This window comes from Notamacropus eugenii, chromosome 3 (genome assembly GCF_028372415.1).
Source record: "Notamacropus eugenii isolate mMacEug1 chromosome 3, mMacEug1.pri_v2, whole genome shotgun sequence".
NCBI lineage: Eukaryota > Metazoa > Chordata > Mammalia > Diprotodontia > Macropodidae > Notamacropus > Notamacropus eugenii.
Genome location: NC_092874.1, coordinates 39,449,761 through 39,474,534, shown reverse-complemented (window position 1 = coordinate 39,474,534; position 24,774 = coordinate 39,449,761). Strand labels below are relative to the sequence as shown.

Below are 24,774 nucleotides of genomic sequence, written 5' to 3'. Positions count from 1 at the left end.
GGAGGCACTCCACAACCTAGCACCTGCATTTCAAGGATTTTATCATTCTCCTTCACACACTCTATATTCCAGCCAAATTTTATTACTGTTTCCTAAAACACACCCCTTTCTGTTGAATTTCTAACTGTCCTTAGAAGGCACCTCAGACCTTGCCTGCCTGGGCCAGGAGACCAGAAGTAGAGGGCCTTGCTTTGCACTTCTCCACTGACCAAGCAATAATACTGTGTGTGAAGTCAGCTGTGTTTTCCTTTATTCTGCTATTAGACTGTGGGTCCCCAAGGAAACTGGGCCTGAGTCTTGGCTAAACTTTCCACTTTCCTCTGGGGCCTAGCAGAAGGCACTTGAGGGATGAGGGCTGACTTTGGCCCAATATGGTACAAAATTGAGGTGTCAAGACCAGGGCGCTTAGTCACCTCCCACATTCTTCTTCCTGCCACTCAAGAGACCAGGAGTGGTTGGTAAGTCAAGTTCAGTTTTCCCATTAAGCAAACCTTTTCCATTAACTGTAGGTAAATACACTATCAAATCAAGATACTTATCTTTATCAGTCAAATGAAATAATCTGCTATGATAAATTATGAAGAAAGCTTGTCATTTTTTTTAATATGTTAAGAAAAATTTAAGTGTTCCCTTCAAAACTAACTCTTCTAGTCAAAAATTTATACAGAATCTTGGTACTGCACCCTCTAACTCACATTATCAGGCAGACAAATTAATAAGAAAAGTCTTTTAGACACAGGGACAAACGATTTGCTAAAGACAGTCCATTCCCCTTGTTTAATGGCTATGATGATCCTACAAGGAATCACCAATCACATACATTTCCCATCTACTATGTGAAAATGCCCATCTGAAATTACTGCTCTCGATATGAGAATCTGAAGGTTCAACTCAACAATCCTCTTGCAACAAAAATCAACAACACCAGCACCACGTACTATGAAGAGAAAAATTCAAAATTAAGATGTAATGAGTGTAGCTGACAATGATTGCAGGGGTTAGAGGGAGGAGAGGTTTGTTTGAAAGCAAAGGAGGAAGAGTCTTACCTGAGAAATATACTTCTTCCACAGTGGCTCATCTTCACTGATATCAAACTCATTCCACCCATGGAAAGCTCGCCTGTGACACACTTCACATTTGTTTAGGCCATTCTGAAGATCAGCCTATTGGATTGTGCAGGGTAAACCGTTATTATAAAGTCTAACATCATGTTATTACGCTCTTTTATTCCTCAATGAAGGAAGAGAAATGATAGCTCTGTAAAAAGGAAGTTACTAGCTTGTAAATTCTTTGTAAAATCTTCTTCCTAAAACTGACAGGAAAAACTGAATATTCTCTGAACCATCAAGGCCATATTAGTAGACTTTTCTCTTTATAGGACCAATCACAAACACTGAAGTGAACAGAGATCCCCACTACTGGAAAGAAGAAAGCATTCATCACCAGCAAATAGTACATGTTTCCCAACTTAATCAATAGAAAATCTAAAATGAGCTGGACCTTGGGACTTGAAGAGACTTAATCACATTCCTCACATCCTGTCATTAATTCTCATGACTTAATATCACTCTCAACAACAACAAAACTAAAGAAGCAGCTGCAACCCAAGAGTAAGTAGTTTTCCCTGGTTAAAAGTTCTATGCTCAAACTCATTCTAAATCACAAATCCTAAACTACATTATTACTTTGCTAATTTAGGTGACTTTTAAAATTTGGTGGCTAAATGTCAATCAATAAACATTTACTAAGCGACTACTAAAAGACTTCAATTTTTAAAACTAACTTCAATCATCATTTCAGCATACATTAAAGTCCCTGATACTAAAGAAACAATATTTTCTATGTAAGTTTTAGTGAGGAGAGGTGACATAAAAAAGGTTACCTTAGCAAAAATATAAATAATATCTGCTTTATTATTTTGGGAAAAAAATGTTTAAACTTTAAAAGTACCTCTGAACTTCCCTTTTATCCTGCTCTTACAAATATCATTAAGTCAAAGCAGGATTTTTAAAAAGCAGAACTATGTCAAATGATACAAACTGACCTTGTCAAATACATTTTTTAGTAACAATAGTACAGTTCACATAATCTTGACTGAACGTTATCACAGTTATTGGTTCTTTTTTAATAGCCCAAATCCCACTCCATCACTTACTTGAAGAATGCTTACAACTTCATTGACTGGTAATTCACTTGCTTTTTTTGATGTCAATACAGGAATCATTGTCTCATTTTCACCATTTGGTAATTTTTTAAAACGTGCAACCTGAGAAACAAAAAGTAAAGTCTAGACATGCAAAGAACATATATTTCACAACCAATAACAGGTGATGTTGTCTAGAATTTCTACAAATTAAATCCCTACCACTTATCTTCAGTTTTTAGTAAAGAATGATTAACATGCTCAGATTCCACACAGAAAGAGTTTCATTATCTTAATAACTCTTCCTGGAATCACTGCATTAATTTTCAAGATTATACATTTCAAAATTCAAAGCAGGTGAAAACATACTATGCTCCATAAAAGAATACATTTCACAAGTTAAAAAAAAAAAAAAAGATTCTCCCTTATATAGCACTAAAAAATCCATGACAGATGTCTTACCTATCCAATCCTGAGGATTGCTCATAATCTTCCAGCTCATTATCCCCAATGCATGGCTTAAGAGTACACAGGCAAGCTGAATGGAGACGGTTTCTCATTGGAACAACTCCCTGCATTAGTCACATCACTGCCCACTGCCAGGGCCCCATGCTGACTGGCTGGCTTCCAGGAAGGTTAAGCAGGGCACCAGGAACCTGGGCTCTGAGGCAAGAGCTGCTCTACAGTTTCCTGGGTGTCCCCATGCATCTCGTGTTGCCTTATCTCCCCTTCTAACGTCCCATTTCCTCAATCTCAAAACTTTCGACCTAGTCTCCAAGGAACAACTGTCACAGACAAGGTCACACCCTGAGTCTCACTATTAACCAGTTCTTCCTGTTTCAATTTCCAAGATCAAAACCTCTGATATGCCTCCATTTGGCCAAAACTTTCTATTATTAGAGCTTTTCCTAGGTCTTGCCCCTGCTAAAATCATTCCCTGTGCTCCTTAGGACCTCCAATCCCTGCCCCGCTCCCCCCAACACTTTCTCAAACTCTAATCCCGCCTCTAATTTCACTTTCTTCCCTGTTTAATCTCTGTCCTTGAGTAATCAGCTCAATTCCAGAATTCTCCTCTTCCTTCAAACCCCCACATCCTTGTCCTGTCACCAGTTACGATGAGCTGGATTACTTCTATCTCCTGCCAAATCGATGCTGCCCCTTAATCCCCACTAGGAATCTGGCTTACTGTTTTGGTCTTCCATGCAGAGCTTTTCCAAACCTAACTGAGCGGTAGATTCCTCTGCACATTCACATTTTTGTCCTTACCCTTTTGAAATGGTTCCCCCCTTTTTGTCTTCATAATCCCATGCTAACACCTTGTCACTCCTGGAATGACCTCCTTTGGAGTTGTGTTCCACGAGATCTTTCCTATCCTTTCTATGAACACTTTTCCATCAGCTCCCTCCAAATTCTAGAAGTCATGTCAGGTGATGCCCAGATTACCTCACCTTTTTTCTGTGGCAAACTCGACATGGGGAAGAATGGTTCTATTTACCCTCAAGGTTCCCATTATTTCCAAACCAGAAACCAAAGTCCCTCCCTGTTACCTGGAATCAGTTTCAGTACAGAATTTCCCTCTCTTGATTCCTCTGCATTTTGAAGAATGAAATTATTTTTAAGAAAAAAATCAAGAAGTTATTATTAGCTGCTTGGCTAGTGGTGGAAAGAACACTTCCCCAAATCTGTGGAGGAGTCTCTGAGGTTGGAATTCTAACTACAACACTAAAATTCCTTGCCTAGGCTGAAATTAATTCTATTTGGGAAAAATAAAAGAAAAAAGAATATATTTGAAACATTACACTTTATATGTAAAAGAAAATAGCATGCATGTGTTTTGGGTCTGGTGCAAACAAAAAGTCCATAAAAAAAAAGGAGATACCACTTACAGCACCTATCTCAGAGCTGTTGTAAGTATGCGTAAAACAACTTTTAAAACACAAACTTACTAAAGGTTTAGTACTTTTGCCAGTTCTAACAGGTAGTTGAACTTGAAACGTACACATTATGTGCATCTATAAAAATGACACACAAGAAAATAACTAAGATCTACTTATGTAGGTAATAGTATTTACATACATATATAATTTCTATATATAATTAAATTATATAAGCTTTATGCATATTAATTTTAATATAGGGAAATCCCTTTATAATTATTTGAGGAAGGACTAATAGCATCCATTTTAATGGCAAATCATTAAATGTAACTGGTTTCTAAAGTAAATATTCATTTAGCTTGGAGCATATCTGGTTCAACTGCTGTCCCCACCTCAACTCCCTCATCCACATTTAAAAAAAAAAAGGTCCCTTGCACAAAAGAAAGTGGTTTTTGGCAAACTTACCTCAACATTTTTTCAAAGGTCTTTTAAAAAAATAACTTTTATATTTTCCCTACTTGCATCCAAAGAAATGCATCATAATGATCTTCTAATATTCCTTTATTATAAAGTCTACAATTCTCATACACACACACACACACACACACACACACACACACACACACACACACATGCTGGTTGTAAAATCACTAGAGTACTAACAAATGAATCTAACAAAACCAGAATGGGAGATACTATTATCTCATGGATAATAAAGCATTCAATGTGACCAAGTGATAAATATTTCTATTGTGTTCATCCATCACTGCCGAAGAAGACCACGCCATCAGAGAAATAATGACATGACTTGCACTTGACTTTGTTTTGAGTGAGGGAGGGCTGGAAATATTCCTATAAAGAGGCAAGTGCAGCTTGTACACTAGGTGAAAAAATATTCTTATAATGTTCACTTAGTATGCAAGCTGCACTTGCCTCTGGAATGCCCCAGAACACTGTAGGAAGCACCCACAAGAATCCAAGAAGACTAACTCCACCTCTGGGGACTCACAGACAGGAGAAGTCGGGAGAATTCTCCATGGTTCTGCTTTGTAGCACAGTCATCTATAACTACAGCATATTTCCCTTTCATGCTACGGAGAAGTCACCTGACAGAACTGTTCGCTTTTCATCTGTGTGTTCCCAGCACCTGGCACAAAAAGCTTCCTTGTTTGTGGAATTTAAGGATGAAGAGATATATCTTAGCCCTAGGAAATAAATCAACTACAAAATGACAAATGTCCTGAAGAGACAGATTACTGATATTCTAACATTTGGGGCAATAAAATCTGGACAACCAAACAGAAAGCTAATACATCAAGACTTGGTATTTTTCCAGAAGATTCTCTCAAAGCAGATTCACATTAGGAAGCAAGGATATTGCAGGAAAAACAGCTGAGAAATAAGATCATATCTAAGACTAAGGGAAGAGCTAGGAGAACAGAAGAATTGGTGAAAATATTCCAAAAGCAAGGTATAAGCAGAGAAATATCAAAGTCAGGGACATTAGAAAGTAAATGTCAATTGTGCTTTTGAAGAGATGGCAAAGCACTTCTGTCTTCTCACTTAAACCTAACAACTTCATGAGGCAGGTATTACCAACCAAAAATTCAGAAGGGAAATGACTTGCCCACTGTCATACCACTCCCTGGTAAGGATAAAAGCAGACCCTCTAGCCCAGGTCTTCCCAACTCTGGGTCCTACACTCCATCCTCTAGGTCCAACTACCAAGAATCAGAAAAGTAAAAGAAAAAAAATCAAGATACAAGAAACCCCCATGCCCCCCATTCCCCTCACATACCTGAGACTTGTCTAAAGAAACTAGATGCTGGAAACAATGTTTTAAAACCATAAAAATCAAAATTTTGCTTTTAAACAGATGGATTATTGGTTATCCTTTCTAAATCAAGAACAATTTTCAGAAAGTTCTTAATGTCCTACTTTCCTTTTGGAAAAAAGAACCTAAATCTTGAGCAGTTAAGCAGAAAGCATTTCTTAAGAGCCATGCACTGTTGAGCTCTACCCATCTCTGCTCCCAATGCGTTTACAATCTATCTCAACATAAAATAGAATGGCAGTATGTTATATGTAACAAACCCTCATTTTTATACTCATCTGTTCAATTTAGATTCTAAAATGAGAAAGGAAAATTGTAATGTCACCCAGTCAACTGGATCTCCTAAAAATATGGTGCAAGCATATTTCTTTACACAGTTTGTTAATCAAAAGGTAGCTATTTGCTCTCCATAATGCTTCCTATTCTATATGACAGAGATCAAGTTCTAAGGGTACCAAAAATCATAGGAGAGGGCCAAGGGAAGCACAGTCAGGGTGTTTTTTATCAAGAGGCTAAAAATTGAAAATTTCAGGAACCAGTTTATTATCTTTTTCTATGGGACTCTAATGAATGGAGTGTGACTCTACTATATACCTATATAAATGCTACCAAAAATCTGTTAAATCTAGATAAGTAAAATAATCTGAAAAGAAATATTCTAAATAGACCAGTTCCAGTATATTTGACTACTCAAAAATTATTTACTTGGGAAAAAGTTATTAAAAAAAAAAAAACAATTTGGAAAAAAAATGTTTCTATCACGTATGCAAAAAATAAATCCTTGGTTTTCATTAAAAATTCAGCCATGTGAAGGAAAAAGGCTTTTATCAGTTGAAAACTAATGGATCAAGCAACTACCACATTAATAAGAACTATAATAGGAAGTTTCATAAGTTTTAACCCCTCCTAAACTTAAACATGAATAGAAAGATTTCAAGGAATGAGGATTATTTGGTCATTTCCCCCCACTTGTTCAGATCTAGCTCTATTATTCCCTTTTTCAATCCACCAAATAAAGGCGTCATCATAAAAAAAAAATACCCAACTACAGGCTGAACTGAGACTGCAAGGATATGAGTAGGAGTCTGACTGAGATTCAACAAGCCAAGAACATGTAACACAGTTTTTTATTCCCCCTGGGAAAAACAGGCAAAGTGATTAAGAAAAAAAAAATCTAGTGAGAATTATCTAAAGCAGGGCTTCTTATTTTTTCCACATGCAAAGTGCATGTGCTTTGTGTTCAAAACTAAGGGTGCAGTGAAGTTGCTCAATGCAACAGAGGCAAATGCTGCCAGAACATCTCAGATTCTTTATCCGTTTGATTTTGGTCATTTTGAGTTCAGAAACCTTTTACTGTTGCAAATTTTTCACTAGGTGGACCCACAGTTTAAGAAGCAATGAAAACATTCTAATCCTGTTACATTCACTTGCAACTGTTATTAGAATCATAATTTGCAAACTCAAGTCACTTGAAAACCATCCAGTACAACAAACATAACATAGGGTTATCTCATCTCTTTACATACCTGATGCAGCATCCTTTTTTTCTCAAAACAGAAATATCAAGTATGGAGTGTAAGAAATGGATGAGACTAAAGGCAACTCAGAGCTAGGTGTTCTCTGACCACCCTGCTCCCCAAATTCTTCTTGAGTTTCTAGATCCAGTTAAGTAACTTTTCAGCTCAGGTTGGCTAAACTGCAGACCACACTCACATCTACCTCTATGTCCAAACACCACAGCAAACTAAACTATCTCTGACTTTCTCTAGAGAAGTCTGAATTCAGCTTCCATAAATTACACTCCAAGATTTTACAGCTGTTGCTAAGAACCAAGATTCCACTGCAGCACTGAACCTGATGCAAAAAGCTCTGTTTTGGTTAAATGGGCACAATGTTCCCTCAAAAGTTTGGAAATGGAATAAATATGGAATCAAATATAGCAATAACAATAGCTACCATTTACGCAGTATCTATGGTATGCCAGGCACTGTATTAAGCGCTTTACTATTATCTCATTTGATCATCACAACTACTCTGGGAGTTAGGAGCTATTACGATCTCCATTTTACAGATGAAGAAACTGGGGCAGACATGGGTTTAGCATAGTGATTTGCCCAGGGTCACACAGGTAGTGTCTGAGGCTGGAAAGTGGCACTGTAAAGTAAGAAACTCATCATTTTCAGTCATTAGTCTGCTACTTTTTCTAGATCTCTACTAAGTCACCAATAAGAGATAGGGAGAGCAGTTACATAAATGCACTGGCATTATAAAATAAGATTGATATAGATAAACAAACTTTTTTTTTTTAGCATTTCACCTCAAATTTCTAATTTAGTATATCACATTTGTTTCATCTCCTTTTGGGGCATGACAAAACAACATCATACCCCTTGCTTTAAAAGTCAGTGGGAAGGGGCAGCTAGGTGGCTCAGTGGACAGAGTTCAAATCCAGCCTCAGATACTTATTAGCTGTGTGACCCTGGGCAAGTCACTTAACCCCAATTGCCTCACAAAAAAAAAAAGTTAGTGGGAGCATTTATTAGAATTATACCAAGGAACCTATGCATTAGTCAGCTATGTGGTAACAATGTGCTAAGTACCATACGAGACACAAAAACTACAAAATCCTTGTCTCAAGGAAGTTTATGATCTACTTTTAATAACAGTAATATTAAGTTTCCTGACAATGACCCTATCAAATAGACAGTATAAATAGTATTCCTATTTTCAAGATAAGGAAACTGGGAGGTGAATTTGCTCACAATGACACTGTTAGGACTCAGTCAGAATGTGAACAAATGCAGATTTCCTGATTACAAGGTCAGTGCTTGACCTCACTAGAGGTCACTAGAACTACTCAGCCAATCATAGCTTCTTAACTATCCACATTACATTTAATCAACACATAAGGTCAAAAGCCAGTGATCAAATACCAAAGAACAACCTCAGTGCCAGAAAAGGAGAAAACAGTATGAGACTGCAGAAGAATGAGAAGGCTACACAGAAATTCTGGGGCAGACTTGAACTAGACCCAGGAAGACAGGGAGGGAATAAACAGAAGGTACCTAGAAAAAAAAATGTGTATTATCTATTGTAGATCTAACTTCTGTGGTCCATCTACAACTACAGATACTTTTATACACTCATACACATAATTATATTTTATATACACACATTATATATATATACACATTATATATACATATATGTATATATACATATATGATATGTATATGTGTATTGTGTGTATATATACACACACAATACACATATATGTATATGTGTATGTGTGTATATGTATGTGTGTATACACACATGATATATACACACATATATGTATGTATATGTGTGTGTGTGTGTGTGTGTATATACACACACACACATATATATGCGCGCCCCCAGGTGTGGCTTGGTCAGAGCAGAGGGCCACAGGACTCTCCCTGTGCTGCCTTTGGGAAGCATCTTCCCCATGCCACCCAAACCATACTAGCCCTTCTAATAATTACATCATTCTCATGATTCATACTGGATCTACAACCCACTAAATGCAGAGATCTTTTTCAGATGAACTGGACCTTTCCCAATTGTGGATTCATGAAATTGATTTTTTAAGCAAGGCACAAGACTCTGCATTTATTCCTAATAAATTTCATATTGTCAGATTTAGCCTACAAACCTTTCAGTCCAGGAACAATTTTTTTTTCCAATTTGAACTCTATCATCTAATATATTACCTAACATTTAATTATCTATAATTATTATTAAAACATCATTATATATTAGGCATTATCTAACACATAAGCTATCCTCCAAGTTTTGTGTCATACTCAAATCAGGTAAGATTGTGTACCACCCCACCACCACCACAAAAAGGGAAAAGATTCATAGTGCAAAAAAATTTTGTAGCAGCACTTTTTATTGCTATAAAGAAATGGAATTAAAATAAGTATCATCAATTGGGGTACAGTTAAGCAAACTGTGATCTATGAATCTAACAGAATATTATTAACACAGCACAAGAAGTGAAGAAAATGGCAGACACAGAATCCTCAGAGGATCTATATGAACTGATGCAAAGTGAAGCAGGAAGAATTAGAAAAATTCATACAAAAAAATCACCATACTGTCAAAGACTTAAGAAACAGGACCAACAACAGTAGCTAATCAGGCCTCCAGAAGACTGATAATCAATCATGTTTCTCACCTCTTGGCAAAGAGCTGATGAACCAGACATGCAGAATGAGACAGAAACCTGATGTGGCCAGCATGTGTGTTTCTTTTGCTTTGATTATATTTGTTATGATGAAGGGCTTTTAATTTTTATTTTGTTGGGGGGAGAGGGACAGAAGGTGTTAATGACAGCAACAACAGTAAGAGTAAAAAAAAATTATCCAAAGAGAGCGACCAAACGTTCAGAAATACACACGCAAGCAGGCAAGTGCTGGAACTACCATTTTAAATTTAGAAAGCATGACAACAAAACCCAAGCTGAACATAGTGGAGATTGATGATTTCATATATAGCCCTTTTTTTCTGTTCTTTGTGTACGGAAATGTTCATGTTTGCTCAAGTTTATCAATTTCATGGTAATAAAAAGGAAGTTTAAAAAATAATGACCAGATAAGTCTGACATCTATGCTTTCAATGAAATCACTGATAAAAAATGCTTAACAACAGAGGGCTGACCGCAGATTCCAGGGGCATTTCACTGCGAACATTACAGGATGAATAACTCTCCATTCAGCCAGTTTCCAATCTAATTGTGCTATTGCTGAGCCTACATCTCTCCATTCTGTAAGCAAAAAGGAGGCAGTTTTAAAGCTTGGACAAAATATAGGAAGACGATCTATCACATTTCCCAGATCTACCTCTTTAGTGACAATGTCAGCCTGGCATGGCCTAGCTGGATCAAGCTGGGCTTACCTTCTGGGATCACTACTTCCATTTCTGTATGTTCACTAAATTCTTCTTTAATAAAAAAAAAAAAAAATGTTCTAAAATCTTGCCAGGGTAGTTCACGAACTCTTCTGCTTTAAAAACTGGGACATTTGCATTCTCCAGCACTAGAGCCCTTCTCCAGGTCCCCCCAATCTGACAGTGTTCCAGGAATCATCACAACTCTATGAAGTAGGTACTAAAGCTATCCTCATTTTACAGGTGCTGAAAGCAAGATTCAAACTGAAGTCTCCCTGAATTCAAGTCTAGCACTCTATCTGCTATACCATGGATGCATTTTAGGCAAATATTTATGAAAAATGAACCTTAACTTCAGCTTTTTTTTTCTGCTACTAATAACCTTACCAGGTTCTAAGCTATGCAGGCTGGATATCTTTAGAAAATGCATTATTTTTTTCAGACTATTTAGAATCACCAAGTAGTGGTTTAATAGTCTGAAAGGAAAAATACACATTGAATCAATATATGCTCATGTATATTTCATATATGCTCAACCTAAACATTATCAACAAGCCCCCTAAAATTTAAAGTAAAACAGATTCATCCCAAACTATCATTTCAGATGCCAAGGGCAATGGGTTCAGCTGTGATAATTAACAAGGCTATCCAGATTCACCAATGATTAGAAGCTACACTGAAACCACATGCCCTGTGCAGTACTCGGCACCTCATCACTCTGGCTATCTCAACAGGGAGGAACTCCTCCATGACGCTGTCCATAGTGCTTGAGAGCTGGTGCAGCAGACAATCCTTCACTTGCAGCCAGTGGGGTGAGGAGTCATGCTGAAAGATGGAAGGTTTGGCCCAAGGGCAGTCCATCACTAGGCTCCTTTTCAGAGTCTTTCTAATTGGAATGAACTTGTCAGCAAGATGAACAATCTGTGACGAGGCCCCTGCTCTGAGGCTCACTGCCTTGATAAGCTAGCCAATGTTTATTCTCTTCTGGCACAGTCCTCTAAAACCTAGCATCACCTCCACACTGTGGTGGGGGGGGTGGGGTGGGGAGGGTATGCGTTTGTCTAAATATGAATAACCATACCGCAAACTCATAAGCTCCATCAATATAAAATTCATGAAGTTCAACAAAGAATAGTAGAAAAAATACCTGTCTTTTGGACATTAGAATATAAGTATGTGGAAATCTTTGTCTGGCCAAGGAAGATGAATGTATTAGATGGTTGATATTACAAATTGCCATTTAAATCCCCAATAATGCAGGAAGAGATAAGATACAGAAAAAGAAAGTTACAAAACTAACAGACTCTCCTATTATTATAAGCATACAAAAACCCACTTATCTATTCATTTAATACTCATGTAGAAGAAAATCTACTTTGATGGCTCTGAGATTTTGATAAACATGAGTATTCTTTCCATAACAGTGTTGTAATCTCTCCATTCCCCTTTATCCAGTAAGACTTGTCCACAGTATTCTGTAAACCTCCAAAGCTGGGATGCCCAACATGCAGGGGACCCTCCTCTACATCACTAGACATCACATGGATAATAATGGAGCATGAAAATGTGGATATAGTCAATATTAGAGTGATTAGGGTATAAGCACACTAGTACACTGTTGGTGGAGTTCTGAATCAGTATGATCACTTGTACAAGTACATAGAAATTTGGAATTATGTTAATAAAATGACTCAAAATGTCCCCAACCTTTAACCCAGAGATTCTAATACTAGTCTTATATACCAAGGAGGTCACTGATAAGAACAAAGTCCTCATATATACCAAAATATTTATAGCATCCCCAACTGATAAATGGTCAAAGGATATGAACAGCAAGTTTTCAGAGGAAGAAATCAAAGCTATCTATAGTCATATGAAAAAATGCTTTAAATCCCTATTGATTAGAGAGATGCAAATCAAAACAACTCTGAGGTACCACATACACCTATCAGACTGGATAACATGACAGAAAGGAAGATGATAAATGTTGGAGAAGATGCGGGAGAGTTGGAACACTAATTCATTGTTGGTAGAGCTGTGAGCTGATCCAGCCATTCTGGAGAACAATTTGGAACTATGCCCAAAGGGCTACAAAAATGTGCATACCCTTTGACCCAGCAGTATCACTTCTGGGATTCTATCCCAAAGAGATCACAAAAATGGGAAAGGGTCCCAACATGTACAAAAATATTTATAGCAGCTCTCTTTGTGGTGGCCAAAAACTGGAAATCAAGGGGATGCCCATCAACTGGGGAACGGCTGAACAAGTTGTGGTAGGTGAATGTAATGGAATACTATTGTGCTATGAGAAATGATGAACAGGAAGACTTCAGAGATGCCTGGAAAGACTTATATGAACTGATACTGAGCAAAAGGAGTAGAACCAGGAGAATTGCAACAACCATAGTGTGCGAGGAATTTTTCTGGTAGACTTAGTACTTCATTGCAATGCATGGAATTAAAAAAATTTCCAGTGGACTTGAGGAAAAACACCTTCCACCTCCAGAGAAAGAACCATGGAATTGGATCGCAGATAGAAGCAGACTATTTTCTTTTGTATTATGTTTTGTTTTATGGCTTCTCCTATTCATTTTAATTCTTCTATGCAACATGTATTTAACAGGAATGCATGTGTAAAATCTATGTAAGATTGTACATCATCTCAGGGAGGGAGTGGGAGGGGAGAGAGGAGTGAGTGGGAGGGAAGGGAAAAAATTCAAGATATATGGAAGTGATTGTCAAACACTGAAAACAAAACAAGTGAATTTAAAAAAATATTTATAACAGCACTTTTTATAATAGCAAAGAATTGGTGAAGTGTGTGTGTGTGTGTGTGTGTGTGTGTGTGTGTGTGTGTGTGCGTGTCTTCAGAGATAGTATTTCAGGACTTGTAGCTCTATGTCATTACTGAAGAACAGGGATATTAAGATGGGCCTGTTTTATGAAGAAGCACTGCACGATTTTCCAAAAGCAATTCAGCCCACTCTTCCTCCTTTTTGATTCTGAGTCAAGTTTACTGTCCATAGTTATACTATCCATGATCCTGGATCATGTTATGTGTACTGATAAACCAAGTCTATGAGTTGTGAGCAACTACACAGTTTTGGCAAAAGGTATTTCTCATCTTAGTTTTTCATGTGTGAACAGTAACAGTAATAATAACTCATATTTAGACAGTGCTTTAAGAATTGCAAAGCACCGAACACATCCTATCATTTGAACCATCTCTGTTTTATGACTCACTTAATAGAGTGGAAAAAAGTTAATTTACATCTTTCAAGGAACCTTGCAGGATTTTAAAATATGCATGGGAAACACCTTGCTGGAAGAGAGCCCTTAAGGCAATACTCTGTTCTATCAAATCAAAACCATTTATTTTATAGTTAAAACCAAGCATTGTTTCCTCTATACTTTCAGCTTCTGTGTGAATGTAAAGCAATACCATGCTGTAGAAAGAATGTCATTTGCATAAGTTTGCCTACCCCCTTCTCGTAACTTCAGCAAGAATGCACTTGGAGACTGCTCATAAAAATCCTGTCTACCAATTTCAAAGAAAGAGCTGATGCTCTTAAAATCAACTTCACTGCCCAGGAAATGCTGGTCAATGAGAGCAGGTGTACACATCAGAAGTTATTTAAATTCTCTGGCTAGCCTACGAAAATAACTAGGTCTAAGACTTTTCCAAGGTATTGGTATTCTCCCTTCTTTCAGATATCTTAAAAACAATCTATATAATGTGGCTTAAATTTTTCTCTCAGGAGTGGGTGGAGCGTGGAGAGAGGCTGCCCTCACACCTCCTCTAGATAGATATCCTTGGACTAATCCAGCTGCTCTTTCCATCTGTTTTTTCTAGTTCCACTTCCTCATGCCACAAACCCAGGATTAGTATGTGAAGAGTCCAAAAGTTTTCATTGTTCCTGATGATAAAAAAAAAAAAAACCTTATATAAAATCATTGCAGATTTTTTCCATTTTTAGTTGATTTGCTGCCTTCCACTCAATTTCATCCTTAAATATCCTCAGGATAATATATATTAATTGAGTCAATCAAAACAAATTTCACCATGGCCATCTGCCAAAAGAAATCTAAAGGTCTGACTCTGCACTCTGAGTCCTCTACCTCTCAATCAGGAGGTGAAGAGCATGTCTCCTCCTTAGTTCTCTGGAACCATGACTGGTATTACACTGATCCGAGTTCCTAATTCTTTCAGAGTTGTTTGATTCTACTACATTATCCCTGTATTATAAATTGCTCTTCTATTTCAGTTCACTGCACTCTCTATATGTTCATACAAGTCTGCCCAGGATTCTCTAAAACTTCTTTTAATTTTATCCCCTTCATCATTTCTTACTACACAAAAATATCCCATCACATTTATATGCCATAACTTGTCTAGCCATCACCAGTTTATGGACACACCTCTCAGATTCCCATTATTTGCCACCTGAAAAAGAGCTGTATTTTGGAACATCCTCCATTGCAGTTCATTTTGCTTAGGATCAATCTCTCCCTTAACTCTCATTCCCCCTTCTCTTCTTTCTGTCCTATGTCCCTGTTGGATGAAATATGTTTTTGTATGCATGTGTGTGTGTGTATGGGTATTCTTCCCTCCTTAGACCAGCTCATACTAGTTAAGGTTCAAGTATCAACTGTTCCACTCACTCCTCATTTGTCTACATGCTTACTTGAGCACCCTGATCATATGGGATTTTCTCTAACCTTCCTTTCCCTTCCCTCGCAATGTGTTCCCTCCTCCCCTCGCAATGTGTTCCCTCCTCCCCTCTCTTTCCATTCTTCTCTGAAGATCATCAAGACCTAACAAAACCACTACTAGACTCTAACTAGATTCCCTCAAAGACCCCTAATGATGATAGGATTTAGGGGGGACACAAAGATCATCTGCCCATATTGAAATGTAAGCAATTTATCCATGGTTAGTTCTCTGTGACTACTCATTTGAGATTATCTATGTGTTGCTTTTCACTCCTGTATTTAATCTTCAAAGCTTCTCCTCAGTTCTGGTCTTTGGTCAGAATGTTTGGAGGCTCTCTCATTCATTAAAGGTTCATTCCCCTTTCCCCCTTATATTATGTAAACATATATACATATATTTATATATATATAAATACACACACATTATATGCATTCTATATTATTATATATAATTATGTATTATACTTAGTTATACTCAGTTTTTCTGGGTAAGCTATTTTTGATAGCAAGATCCTTTGCCTTGTGGAATGTGTAACACTCCAAGCTCTGCACTCCCTCATAGTAGTGGTTGCTAAATGGTATGTAATTCTGACTGTGGCTCCCTGGTACTTGGATTCTTTCTTTCTGAGTGTATGAAGCATTCTTTCTTTGACTTGGAAGCTCCAGATTTTGGCTATGATGCTCTTGAGAGTTTCCATTTGAGAGTTTCATTCAGAAGATGGATTCTTTATATTTCCACGTTGCCCTCTGGTTCTAAGAGATCTGGGCAGTTTTCTTTTAAGATTTCTTGAAACAGAATGTCTTGGCATTTTTTTTGGGGTCATGGCATTAAGGCCATCCACTGATTCATTTTTTTTCTAGGTCAGTTGTTTTTGCTATGATACCTCACATTTTCTTCCATTTTTGTCAGTCTTTTGACTTTGTTTTTATATTTCTTGTCTCAAGGAGACATTAGCTTCTTTTTAGTCCATTCTAACTTTCAGAAAAATATTTTCTTGAGAAGGTTTCGTACCTCTTGAACCACACTACTAATTCCCTTTTCAAGTCTTTCTTCCATAACTTTCATTTCATTTATGAAAACAGATTGATTCACACTTCATCTTTTCCACGAATGACAGATTTGTACTCACAGTGTGGTTCGGTGTTACCTTGGGTTTATGTCTTGAGCATCCCTTTCACCAGAACAGCTTTTTACGATGGGATTCTTTTTTTTGTTTGTTCATTTCTCCAACTGACTTCCCGACTTTGGACTTGATGTGAGGGTTGGACACAGTACACTTCTGAAGGAGTCTGGGCTGGTCCTCTTGCTGCTCTCCTGGGATACTGGATGTTATGTCAGGTATAGACAGCTCAGGCTGGGGACCTGGCAAGCTCCCAAAGGGAGCTCCCCCTAGTCTACAAGTTCTTTATCTGGATCTGAGCAACAGCAGACTGCTTCTGGACTCAGTTCCTGTCAGCCAGCTGGGGAGCTCTGCTAGCTCAGAGTGACAGACTCTAGGCTCCCCTTTGGTATGGGAGTCCCATCCCAGCTATTCTTCTGAGGCTTCAGACTGGTAAAGGTGGACCTCGGACCCATCTCTGCTCCTGGGGTTTGGAGACACATGGCTGCTGCTCACTTCCGAACGAGAGTCTTCACCACATCTTCCCCTGTGGGATCCCTATCCTGGAATTCACCTGCCTGGGTGCAGGTCCCTTCTTCAGTACACCAGGGATCTCTGACTCAGAACTAGAGAGTAACAAAGCTGCCAGTTGGCACCTGTCACTGTGCCCCACAAAGGTACCTCCCAGCACACCAGAATGCTCCCAGCTAGATCCCAGTGCCTGCACATCTGTATCTGCCTATGCCAACTCAGGCTGGAAAAATGATTCACTGTGGTCTTTTCTTGGATTTCTTCATCAAGGTTAGTCTGGTACATTTTCTAGACTTGTCTAGAGGAGTTTGGGAGGAGAAGAAGCTCAGTAAACTTCCTGCTGTTTTGCTATCTTGGCTCTGCTCTGTCCTGGACAGTGTTTACATGAGTAATTTCTCAGCATTTCTTGGGCATGTTTTCCTAAGTCCTGAGAAAAATTATCTGAGAAATCAGGAAAGAGGCCTGTAATTTCCTGTGAGAATTAAAATTTATCAACACAGAGATGTTACTAGTTCAAAGAAATCCACTAATTTTAAATCGAAAGGAAGAGCAGGGAATGCACCATGTGGAACTGAAGATTAAGGTCAACATTTACCAGAAATGGGACAGATACATGGAGAAGCAGCATTGCTCGTGTGTTCATAGACTTGTTTGATGCTAACAATGAGTCATTCCTGCAAGTAAATATAAATGTTAATAAACATAATACACTATAAAAATTCTATAAACAAGAAATAAGCTTTGGAATCAAGTCCTTAAACTGGCAATTTTGACACACAATTCTGTATAATGCTGTTGACCTTACTGGGAAATCTGAAGCTTATGTTATGCAAATACTACCCAATAAGGCCTGCTGGCCATTTCCCAGTGTCTGACTATTTAATACAGGCTACACAGTTCTTTGTATATACTACTAAACCTATTATTTCTTATTTACTAAACAAATATGTCAGATATCAATAATAAGCAAAGAATATGAACATTGTCAGAAGAATTTTAAGAAAGATAAAGAAAATCAGCTTGTTGCCAGATGTTTTAAATCACTGTCATAACATATTGGTTTATAATAACACACTGTACATTTATTATATTTTTTTTAAAAACAGAAAATCTCTGGAACTTTTAGTATAACCCAATCACAGAAGAATGATTCATTGTTTATTACTGTGTTTATTCATTATTCTTTGAAAACATATAACTAAAATATGTTATGAAAAATACAAAATAAGTTAATTTCAGGAATCCCCAGGAATTCTTGGGAATTCCACATGCTTATACCAAATCTCAAAGATTAGCATCTCTAGGAGAACTACAGATGGAATGTCAAGTGCGAGAAAAGCCCACAGACTAGCTGGAGACTGCCTGGAGAAAAAATGGAAGTGAATAATACCTATGGAAGGCAGGATGGGATCAAGATGTGAAGAGCACTAAGTACTGAAGAATAAATATTTGACCCTAAAGATAACAGGGAGCCAGCAGAGCCTGGGTGGGGAGGGTAGACTTGCTGGACCTGTGCTTTACAAAGACTTTGGCACAGGATGGAAGTTGAAGGCTAAAATACTTTAGCCAACTAACCAACTCACATTTATTAAACACCTACTATTTATTAAGCACTACTATGTACCAAGCTCTGTGTTGGGTGCTGGGGACACAAATACAGCAAATGAAACAATCCCTCCTCACAAGAAACGTACATTGTGATAGGGAGACAAGGCAATCTGAGAAGGCAACTGCAACAGTTCAAGCAAGAGGCAACAAGGACCCCACACAACAGCCTCAGAACTTCAGCTCACTCCCAGCCACCCTTCATTGCCATTTTCTGTGTCCCATCTTCCAACTGCTGTGAGCCCTGACAGAGTAACCCCTTGGTGGTGTGCCAGGCATCTAAGACATGTAACCATGTAATAATAGCACAACCACAACTACGCTACCAGAAGCGAGCACATCCACCATAAAGGGCAAGAGACACTATAACAGGAAGTTACAAATGATGTCTTAGGTCTCTCAACAGTGAAAAGAGAGGAAGACCTGTCAAACACAGCTGCAGCACTCCCCAACCAGATTACAATGTAACTGGGAAGTAGATAACAAAATAAAAATACACTAAAACGTGGATAATGTTCATTTGTGCATTTCTAAGTCAATATGTAGTGCAGGGATCCTTATGTATCCATGGCTCTTGTAGCCGAGTCTGACCCCTATTCTTGAGGCAGTGAAGGGGCAAAGAGCACTGGGCCGGGAATGAAGACGATCTGAGTTCAAATGCAGCCTCAGACCCTAACTGTGTGCCCCTGGGCAAGTCACCCAGCCTCTGTGGGCTTCAGTCTCTAGGATAATGACACTACCTCCCTAGCAAGGTTATTGTGAGGCTTAAATGAGATCCCATGTGTAAATCACTTAACACTGTGCCTGGAACACAGCAGGTACATAATACATGCTTGTTTGTTCCCTGTCCCTGTGAAAGATTCACAGGAAGACAGAGATAAGAACCATATAATGTCCATCACCTGGAGAGAATGGGATACTACACAGCACAGAAGGAGGACAGGGGAGGGTCATGACAGTGGAAAGAGCAACAATTCAAGGCAAAGGAATCACAATATCACAAGTCAGCAAGCATTAGAAGCCTACTGTATATGCCAGGGCTAAAGCTAAAGCAGTCTCTGTTCTCAACAGCTGGCATTTACAGGCTCTTTAAGGTTTGCAATGTACTTTACAAAAACAGTATTATCCTCATTTTACAGAGAAGAAAACCAAGGCTTAGCGAGGTTAGGTGACTTGCTTAGGGGTCACACATAGCTGGTGAAGTGTCAGAGGCAGCAGCTGAAATCACTCAGGTCTTCTTGACTCTCAGTCCCCCGAGTCAAACCCTGACCTCAGGCCAGCCCCTCACCACCAAGGGTCCTCAGTTTGTCTGTAAAATGGGAGGGGGGAGGGACCTCTAAGTGCTCACAAATTCTGAATCATTTAATCCCACAAGGATGTGGGTGGGATGTGCTCACTGCATGGGGATTTCAGGTCACAGCTGAACATGGTCATTGTCTGCACTATAAATCCTGACAGTATTTTTAAGGAAGCCAGATAGTGAGAAGGGGTGGTTTATCTTGGATTTAATTAGTCTATAAATATGTGGTGCTGGGACACAATGTGACGTGTGGCTGAAAAAGGAGTCGCTTGGGAAGGAGTAATACAGCTGTCCTGCCTGGGACTCTCCTCCCAGTCGTCACCAGGAGGAGTGGCTGTAGCCCTGGGTCACCCTGTCACATACACAGCTGAGTCCTAGGAAGAAGCAACAAGGATGCCTGTGATCCAACCCGGCCTGGGCCTTGGGCAGCCTGAATCTTCCCAAGTCTGCTCCTAACTACCCCTGTCCAGCATAGCAGCATGCTGCAGCCAGGACTGACCACAGGACAGCACGTGGACTTGGAGGGTGAGGTCTGCTCTAGTGAACAACGAAATATTGACTTCCAAACGGCAGAATGAGGCAGGCTGTGGTCCTGCAGGGGACAGACTGAGGACTAATAGGCAGAAGTGATGAGGAGGCACATCTGGGCTCCACATAAGGAAGAGCACCCTATAATCAGAGACATTTCCAGACGGAGAAGACGGTCACCCAAACAACAAGCTGAAGCAGAGGCCAAGGACTTCACAGACATCAGAGGAGATGGGGGAGAGGTCTGACTCAACCACCTCTGAATCTAGAACTCAACAAGAGCCCTGCCACAAGGCCAGCATCAAGACCAGGGATACAGGTCTCAGGAAGCATGGTGCTGGAAGGCAGCCTTGTTAACTGAGGCCCAACTCTCTACTGAAAAGTCAGACAGTGCCACAGCAAAGAACCAGGGAGTAGCAGCAGCTATTAAAACTCTAGCCTGAGAAACAGGGACTGGTACACTTGACCTTCATGAGCAAATAAAGTCAGGCTTATCAGTGAATTTTGCTCCTGCTCTCATTTTCAGGAATAAAAAAGACTCTCTGAATAGAGGGAAGGTTTTCCAGATAAATATTTGTTATCTGTTGGCCATCTAGCGATTTCTCTAAAATAAGATGGTTCTATGACTTTTTTCTCAGCAGAATATAAATTGCTAATTGAGTCATCTGAGAGCAGACATGGAAGGAGTGTGGCAGAGCACCATACACTCCTCCACCCTTCCCACTGCCAAGTCTGGTCATTTCTCTCTCCACATATCTCTCCCACCTCTACCTATCTCCAAAATAAGGCCACCAGCCCAGCTCAGGATCGCCAGGCTATGACATCAGCCTCCCAGCTGGTCTCCCACAGAAACAGATGGGCTGCAATCTGCATCATCGAAAGGAATAAACACACTGATGAGATCACAAATCCAGGGAAGACTAGAGCCCATTCACAAGGCAAACATTTCCCTGGTTATGAAGATGCATTTCAGGAAGGTCTATCACATTCTGTTCATTTAAGGTGAACACCTATTTCTATTTATCAAGGACTAAAGGTCATACAAGGACTAAGAATCAAAGAGAAATCTGAACCCCAGCTCCTGACCTCTACTCCACTGAGCATCACACATCATTTCCCCATACCAGCTCTCCAAAGGGACTGAGATATGCACATAAGCAACTGACACCAGGCTCTAAAAATGAGCAATTCCACGTAAGAGAGAAAGAAAGGATCATTCCTAGCAAGAATCTGAGCAGCACTCAACATAAGCTGCATGTGAGAACCCAGAGGTAGAAATGGGGGTGGGAGGGCAGGGCATGCAGCAGCAGGGGGAAACCAATGGGAGAAAAAATGGGGCATATCTTGGAATCCCAGGTTTCCTTCCCAGGTTGGCTCAAGGGCCCACTCTGTGAAGCTGTCCCCAGCCCAAGCAGACTGGACCACTGAGTATTCACTCTCCTGACTCCAGCAGTGGCTCTATCACTTAGAGCAGGAAGAGATTCCCATTCCATAGTCTCATTACAGTTGAGTCCAAACCTCTCCATTTTCTCCACAACTGTAGGATAAACTATGATGAGAAATGGTTTGCTAAACCCTCAATTGCATCTACATCATTTCCTGGACACAACAAGCAACTCTCATTTACGGAGCAGTTATTCTGTGCCAGGAGCCATGTCTGACACTAGAGACAAAAAGAAAAAGAAACAGAAAAACTAACAGGGCGGTTAGGGAAAGGGGGCACTAGTCACTGGAGGACAGGGATAAGAGCAAGGCCCTGGCAGGGAAAGACACACACACACCTGGGGCAAGGAAAACCAGTGCAAAAGCCCAGGGCCCGGACAGGGGGAAACAATGTGGCTATGTCAGAGCACAGGAAGGGGAGTGATGCATAAGGAGTCTGGGAGGCAGGTGGTGAAGAATTCTGAAAATACGTAATAGCTAAAAAAAAAAAAAAAAACCCTAACATTTACACAGTGCTTATTATGTGCCAGGCACTGTCAGAAAGTGAGGTGTTTACAACTCAAATTTACCCACGAGGCAGCAGAGAACCACTGGAATCTACCAACTAAGTAGCACGGTCACATGTACTCTTAGGAAAATGCCCTCAGCAGCAACATGAAGGACAGACTGGAGGGACTGGCAGGTCAATCAAGGGGCCGCTGTAATAATCTAAGTGACAAAGTGAGGAGGGTCTGAACCATGAAAAGGGTCTTGTTCCTGACTTCCTGGACTTCCAAACGGTGCTTGCACTGCTATCTAATCCTGGACTTTGCCTCGGTGCCCTCGGCCGCCTCACCCTGTAACATCCTACCATCCCTTTTGCCCTCTTACCTTAGCATACCCCTCCACAAGGCCTATCTCATCTCCTTCCTCCCCTAGTTTCTCTTGGAGCCTCCACTGTGTAAAGGGGGCCTGGCTGGCCTGCTTTCATTTCTTCCTGACCCTGTTTCTGACTTTCTGGATTTAAAAACCATGTCCTCATACCAGACACCTTCATTCTCCACTATCTTCCACTCCTCAGAATCTTGTATGTGCCATCTCTGCCCATTAGAATGTGAGTTCCTTGAGGGCATGAATTGTCTTTCCTTTTTATTACATTTGTGCCCCCTGCCCTGGCCTCAGCAGGGTGCCTGGCACACAATGAGCATGTGATAGATGCCTGTTTTGCTCTTTCCAGAGTGCAGGAAAGAAGGTGTAAACTTTAAGGGACGCCATGGGCTTTCAAACAACAAAATTTGGCAGCTCACTGGATATGTGGGGTAAGGAAGAGGACTTGGTAATACAAGGTCATGAACCTGGGGATGGGAAGGATGGTAGTGCCTTCAAGAGAAGCAAGCAATTCTGAAAGAGGGGAGGATTTCAGAGAAAAGAAAATGAGTTGCTTTGTACATGTCTCTAGGACATCCAATCTGAAATATCCAATAGATAACAAGTGGTGTGAAACTGAAGCTCAAGGAAAGGCTGGGGCAGAACATAAAGATGTGTGAAACGTGCATCCAGATGATAATTTAACCCCATAAAAGCTTATGAGGTCACCAAGAGCCCATGCAGAGACAGAACCATTAGAAGGCATGAGATGACAGATAACCAGGAAATGAGCCTGAGAAAGAACAGTCGGACCAACAGAAGCAGAGCCAAGATGATGAAGTGTCATAAAAGGCGAAGAGAGGACTGGTTGAAGGAACTGGTCACATTTAGCTTGAAGAAGAAAAGGGGATATCACAGCTTGGAGGGCTATCATGTGTTGGAGGGGCCAGAGGGCAAAAGCAAGAGCAATAAATGGAAGGGTCCAAGAGGCCAATTTGGGCTGGAGTTCACCCAGAGTTTTTCAGGAGCACTGTCCAGATCAGAATGGACTGCTGGCAGGGGAGAAGCGGGGTGAGCAGGGTGGGGTATGCTCTCCTGCTTTGAGATTCTGAAGTATAAACTAGATGACAATAACTAGTTGGTTCTACAACAATGACATTGGAGATTACTTTCATTCACAGGTTAAACCAGATGACTGCTGAGGTCCATTCAAATAATAAGGTTGTGATCTGTGTAGTAGGAGTAACCTTTGGACAAACAGTGGATGAACTGAGAAGACAGAACAGAGCTAAAGACACAAATTTGGAGGCTGTTAGAACAATTGAGCAAGAGTAAAAGGACCTGCATCAGGGGTGGCAGTGGAAAGGAGGAAGTAGATGGACGGAAAGATAGAACTTGGCCAATGACTGCAAGTGGGGAAAAAAGAAAAGGGGAGTCAAGAATGAGTCCAAATTATGGAAGCTGAAGAAGAAGCTCCAGAAATAAAGAAATAAGATGGGTACATTTAAACAAATCTAACGTCTGTTTTGTGGACATGTTGCATCTAAGATATTAGTAGGAAACTTGCAACTAGAAATCAGAGATCACCTACTACCCTTGACCATAAAACTACTGTGCAGGAAAAACAGGAACCACAATTATTTTGTAACATCTTGAAGTAGAAATCCTCCAACTACCTGGTGGCCTAATAGAAGAAAGTAAAGAGAAATAAAATAGAATTATACAAGGACACAAATGGTCTCACCCACTGTTTAACAACTATTTGTTGTCCCTAGGTAAAAGACACACATGGTCTGATCAAAATGGCTACTGCAACCCCGTAATTTTGTCTAAAAGGACTCTTTTTCACAATTATAAAAGTATTTATCACCTGCCCTTGAACTGGGAATATCTTCTCATTTTGATAAACCCATCAGCTTCATGGCAAATATTTCCCCAGA

General features: G+C 39.7%; 1 protein-coding gene across 4 annotated transcripts in view; it reads right to left on the bottom strand.

The window, feature by feature from the left end:
- The window catches only part of ATP2C1 (ATPase secretory pathway Ca2+ transporting 1), a 177,599-nt gene that overhangs the window by 56,493 nt on the left and 96,332 nt on the right, over positions 1-24,774 (bottom strand). For all 4 annotated transcript variants that reach the window (XM_072651305.1, XM_072651304.1, XM_072651302.1 and 1 more), the window contains 2 exons: positions 2,156-2,266; positions 1,047-1,163 (listed from right to left, as the gene is read on the bottom strand). In XM_072651305.1, the coding sequence (XP_072507406.1) occupies positions 1,047-1,163; positions 2,156-2,224 (186 nt within the window). In that variant the 5' untranslated portion in view covers positions 2,225-2,266. The remainder of the gene's footprint in view (positions 1-1,046; positions 1,164-2,155; positions 2,267-24,774) is intronic.